Consider the following 5,196-nt stretch of genomic DNA (forward strand, 5'->3'; position numbering starts at 1 on the left):
TTTTGTCTCCCATGGCTGGGGTGCAGTACAGGCCCTGGTCCTGCAGTGTAATCCACACTGGTCCACGGCCCACAGAAGGAGAGCTGAAAGAGACTGGATTAATAAATTGGGAACAACGTATCCACACGGACTCGATTAATAAATTGGGAACAACGTATCCACACGGACTCAATGAAAGGATGTATTTTCATGCCTGAACCTAACCTCTCTCGCGCTCTCTCTCTCTCCCTCCCTCTCTCCATCTCTTTCTCTCTTTCTCCCTCTCTCTCTCCTTTTCTTCTCCATTTCTCCTTCTCTCCCCCTCTTTTTTNCTTTCCCTCCCTTTTCTCCCCTCTCTCTCCCTCTATCTCTCTCCCTCTCTTTCTCCCTCTCCCTCTCTCTTTTTCTCCCTCTCTCTCTTTTCTTTCTCTCTTTCTCCTTCTTCTTCTCTCTCTCTCTCTCTCCCTCTCCCTCCCTTTCTCCCCCTCCCTCTCTCTCCCTTCTACTCCTTATCTGACCCCCAGCCTGGGATTTAACCCTATCATCCCCTGACCTTAAACCTAACCTCACTCTAATCTGGCCCTAACCCTAACCATTTCACCCCAAATATCACCCCAACCCTAATTTTATTCTAATCCCAACCCCACTATAGTTTGGCCCTAACCCCAACCATTTCTCAATTTGACCTAAGACCCAACCATTACATCATTTCTCTCACCACAACCCAACCCTCATTGATTTTCCACTGTTTTTCATGTATATTTTTACCTATTTTACTGGGTCATTTTTTTACAATTATTATGTACAAATAAATTATAATAGTCAGTATTGTTATATGTAAAAACATTTGCACCTGCTCTGGTCTCTCTTTTTGGGGGGATGGGACTGTCAGTGTGCACTGACTCCACCATCCTATCGGATGGTGGAGTCCAAACATTCTCTTTTCCTAACCCTGACCCTGACCCTGACCCTGACCCTGACCCAGCAACCACACCCAAAGCACACCACAAGGACACCGTCATTAACAATTCCGAATCAGACACCTCATACAACAGCATTCTTGTGAAACATTCACTGAATGAGCCCTTAACTATTCTTTAATTACTTTTTTGTTTGCCTTATTATTGCTATTACTGCCTTTTACTCTAATTTATTAATTCTGGAATAATCTTTTGGATCTATTCCTCATTTTTACTTTATTACTTTTTCTTTTACATTTCTCCCCCCCCCCCCCTTCCTTCTTTTTTTTGTTGGGCCCCTCTTTTCTTTCTCCCTCCCGTCCACACATATGCACCTCATAACTATTCCTCCCATACACCCAGACACATAGTGTTCATCATTTCTCATACTACTATTCTTTATTATTTATATTGTTATACTATTATTGATCCATCTATTTACCCATCCACTGATCTATGGGACACCACCACACTACAGACCCTTGCTTACCATGCACCCAGAGAAAAAAAGCAAAAGGTGCAGAGGGGTGGTTGCTGGGCCCTTGCGCTGGGATTTGAACCCAGGCCCCCTGGGTGAAGGTGCTGGGCCTATCCAACTGAGCTAAACACATCTGACAGCCTTGTTGGCACACTATGAAATTGATCCTGGCTCTTATATTACCATAACATAAAGGAGCAACTGCTCCTGGTGGGGATCGAACCCAGCTCCCCCACATGACAGGCGCTTGCCCTCTCCGCCACACTATCCACGCAGTTCATAATATCCAGTCCTTTACTTTCATTTACAGTCTGGGCAACCCTGTCGGTAGGCCAGTGCTTTATAGCTCTACATTTGACCCTTGAACCCCAACCCTAACCCAATCCTAACCCTGACCCTGACCGTGACCCTGACCCTAACCCTGACCCTGACCCTTCTTCTCCACCTCTCACTCCTCCACCCAAACAGCTGATACAGCAGCTCTGTCAACAGCTGTGATGGGACAAGCTGAGACCCACATGTTAGTCTGACCACTGGATTCAACATCTTCCAAACATGACAGACTTTAATGTTCCACTACACCCCAATCACTCTGATGTCTGGACATGAACCATTGACTTACCTCTTAGTCACAAGCGTCTCCTTCCAGAAACTGCCCATTGGTCCGACAGCCCATTCTTCCAAACTCATCATGATGCCCTGTGGTTAAGATCTGGTTAGGTTTAGGCACAAAAACCACTTGGTTAATGTTAGGAAAAGATCATGGTGTGGGTTAAAATGACAAACAAAGTAACAAACACATCAACCGTAAACGTGCTTCACCTCAAACCTTTCCCACCTGACCCAGAGCCAGTCGCGGCGCACCATCAAAGTAGAAATACGCCGACCAGGAGCCGCTCAGCACCGCAGACAGTCGTACCAATAGGCTGTCGGACCAATAACATGGACCCCTCCTTCCAACTGTCATCTATCTCATCATGTTCTCATAATACAAACCAATCACCTTTACACAGGGCGTGGCTTAGCACAGCACATAAACAGACCTACCTCTATCACTGTTAAACCAATCATCATGCAGGATATGCTTCACCTGTCTAACCCTGACCACAGTTTCCTGTCTCAGGTCACCATGAACACGTGAGAGTTCATTTTAAAACCTATTCAACAAACAGAAGTTTTCTACACTCAAATATTCCTGCACAGGTTTGTATTAACCTTTTTGTTTATCTCATGGAAGATAAACATATATGTAATTGCTTCCACATCGTACCACTGGTTTCACTGTCTTCACACTAGTCCACAGGAACAGAACATGATGACTTTCAGCAAATAAACAAGAATTTATAACATTTAAAAATTAAACTTAATTAATAAATTTAATACAGAACAACATTTGTTTGACTTCTATTACAAAACTCATCCACAGAAAAATTTGATCACAAAATTACAAAGACTTTAATATTGGTATTTGTCAAAACATAAACAATGTTCACTACACACATATCAATCAATCACTCAATTTTATTTATAAAGCCCAATATCACAAATCACAATTTCCCTCACAGGGCTTTCCAGCGTACAAGATCCCTCTGTCCTTAGGACCCTCACAGCTAATCAGGAAAAACTCCACATACCAGTATATATCAGTATATATGTACTGACTGACTGACTGACTGACTGTGTGTGTGTGTGTGTGTGTGTGTGTGTCTGTGTCTGTGTGTGTGTGTGTGTGTGTGTGTGTGTGTGTGTGTGTGTGTATGTGTGTGTATGTGTGTGTGTGTGTTGAGGCTGTCTTTGGGATCGTCCTTGGCTAATATGTTTTTAATGTATTACAGTTTTTCTCAGTCGCTTTGATACATTTCTCAGATCATCCTCAACATTTGCAAAACACAAAGTGCATTTCTCAAAACAATTCGTACAAATACCAAACCAACCATAGATTACCTGCAACACCCAGTCTCTTCCTCAAAATCCTTAGTTCATCTCTCAAAACTAAATATCTGTGTCAATGAATATGTCAGTGCCATCAGACTAACAACTCCTTGTGTGATTATGTATGGATAAGACAGCCAAATTGCTTAGTCATGTTGTCAATATAACTGTACTCTGGAGGGATGTTCTGATGTAAACTATGGCTGAAGTTTTGATGACAATCATTGTAAATTCTAAGTTACACCTTAGTGTATGTGGGAGATTGATTGAAGACACTGGACAAGATTCAAATTTACGCTTTTACTATTTCTACTGTAATTTCTTGACAGACCATGTCATTGCGATACAGCAAGGAAAAGACAACACTGCAGAGCACAAACTAAAAAACTCCTCCGCCATGCAGCCTCTCTCCTCTTCCTCTTCTTCTTCTCTCTGGCTGTTGACCCCATCCAATTCCTTCTCTTTCCATTGTCACACATTGTAACATTGTGTTGTGTTCCAGCTATATATATATACTTGCTAGCTGATGGTTCATCAGATGCACCTTTGACCTATTTCAGAAAACTGGTAAATCATTGGTTAATCTAATGCTTCACACACTTCCCTTCTTTAGAGAAAGTCAGGATTCACCTGGTAACAATTTACCAGTTCAGGACAGATTTAGAAAAAAAGTCCAATAGAAATGTACAGTATAAAAATATACTTAACATATTATGACAACTTCTTCAACCATTTTGCACGTAAACACTTATGCGATAAACTACTGCCTAAAGGTTGTGGTGGTGGGACTATTCAACTGAGACCCATTATAATACATTTTCATCAACATGACATAAGCAATTGATAATGTAGGGAAGAGAAGAAAATTGTACATACTCACTTGCATGGATATACCAAAGCATTTGCAACTTGTTCAAACACATCAGAAACTTCTTTTTTGACGTACACAAGTGACACAGTGATGTGAGGATTGAAGAAGTAGTTTTGAGAATTTCAATTCTGATCTGAGACATGTACCAACGCGACTGACAAACACTGTAACATCTTGTTATATGTCGTGTTCACACAGTGAGTTATATATTCACAGTGTCTATAAATATATCTGTAGATGTTTACATGTTTACATGTTGGTCTCTGTCTGATTGGCGCCTGATATCATTTCTCTCAGTCCTTTGGTAAAGTGAAGATTCGCTCCAATCACGATGAAACCCTGCAGAGAGGTAAACAACATCACATGGTACAGAGGTCAACCAATCAGAATAAGGCATCATATAAACACACACACACACACACACACACACACACACACACAGGTCAATGTTTATGGTGTACAAACTTACATTGTGATATTCAACAACCTCCTCAATGAAATCCATCCCATCAGCCAGAGGGATCTGAACTCCTCGCTTCGTCCAGTCTGAACACACACACACACACACACACACAGTCAGCGTCTCCATCTTTCACAGTAAAACAAGTTTTGAAAATGAATCTAATTCTTACTGTTGATTAAAGGAACGACTGACATCTGCAACATCGTCTTCAGAGGAGCCTGAAGAGGAATCAACTACAGACAGACAGGGAGACAGACAGAGAGACAGACAGAAACACAGACAGTGAGACAGACATACACACAGAGACAGACAGAGAGACAGACACAGACACAAACAGACAGACAGACAGAGAGACAGACAGGCACGGAGACAGACACACAGACAGACAGACAGACAGACATAAAGAAAGAGACAGACAAACAGACAAACAGAGAGAAAAAGACAGACACACAGACAGACACAAAACGACAGACAGAGAGACACACAGACACAAAGAGACAGACAGACATACAGA

At 41.9% G+C, this 5,196-nt stretch overlaps 1 protein-coding gene across 2 annotated transcripts in view; it reads right to left on the minus strand.

Annotated features, from left to right (window-relative positions):
• Positions 1-2,777: 2,777 nt before the first annotated feature.
• The window catches only part of pltp (phospholipid transfer protein), a 32,834-nt gene continuing 30,415 nt past the window's right edge, over positions 2,778-5,196 (minus strand). For both annotated transcript variants that reach the window (XM_050039371.1, XM_050039370.1), the window contains 3 exons: positions 4,852-4,915; positions 4,689-4,765; positions 2,778-4,558 (listed from right to left, as the gene is read on the minus strand). In XM_050039371.1, the coding sequence (XP_049895328.1) occupies positions 4,469-4,558; positions 4,689-4,765; positions 4,852-4,915 (231 nt within the window). In that variant the 3' untranslated portion in view covers positions 2,778-4,468. The remainder of the gene's footprint in view (positions 4,559-4,688; positions 4,766-4,851; positions 4,916-5,196) is intronic.

This window comes from Epinephelus moara, chromosome 24 (assembly GCF_006386435.1).
Source record: "Epinephelus moara isolate mb chromosome 24, YSFRI_EMoa_1.0, whole genome shotgun sequence".
Taxonomy (NCBI): Eukaryota; Metazoa; Chordata; class Actinopteri; order Perciformes; family Serranidae; genus Epinephelus; species Epinephelus moara.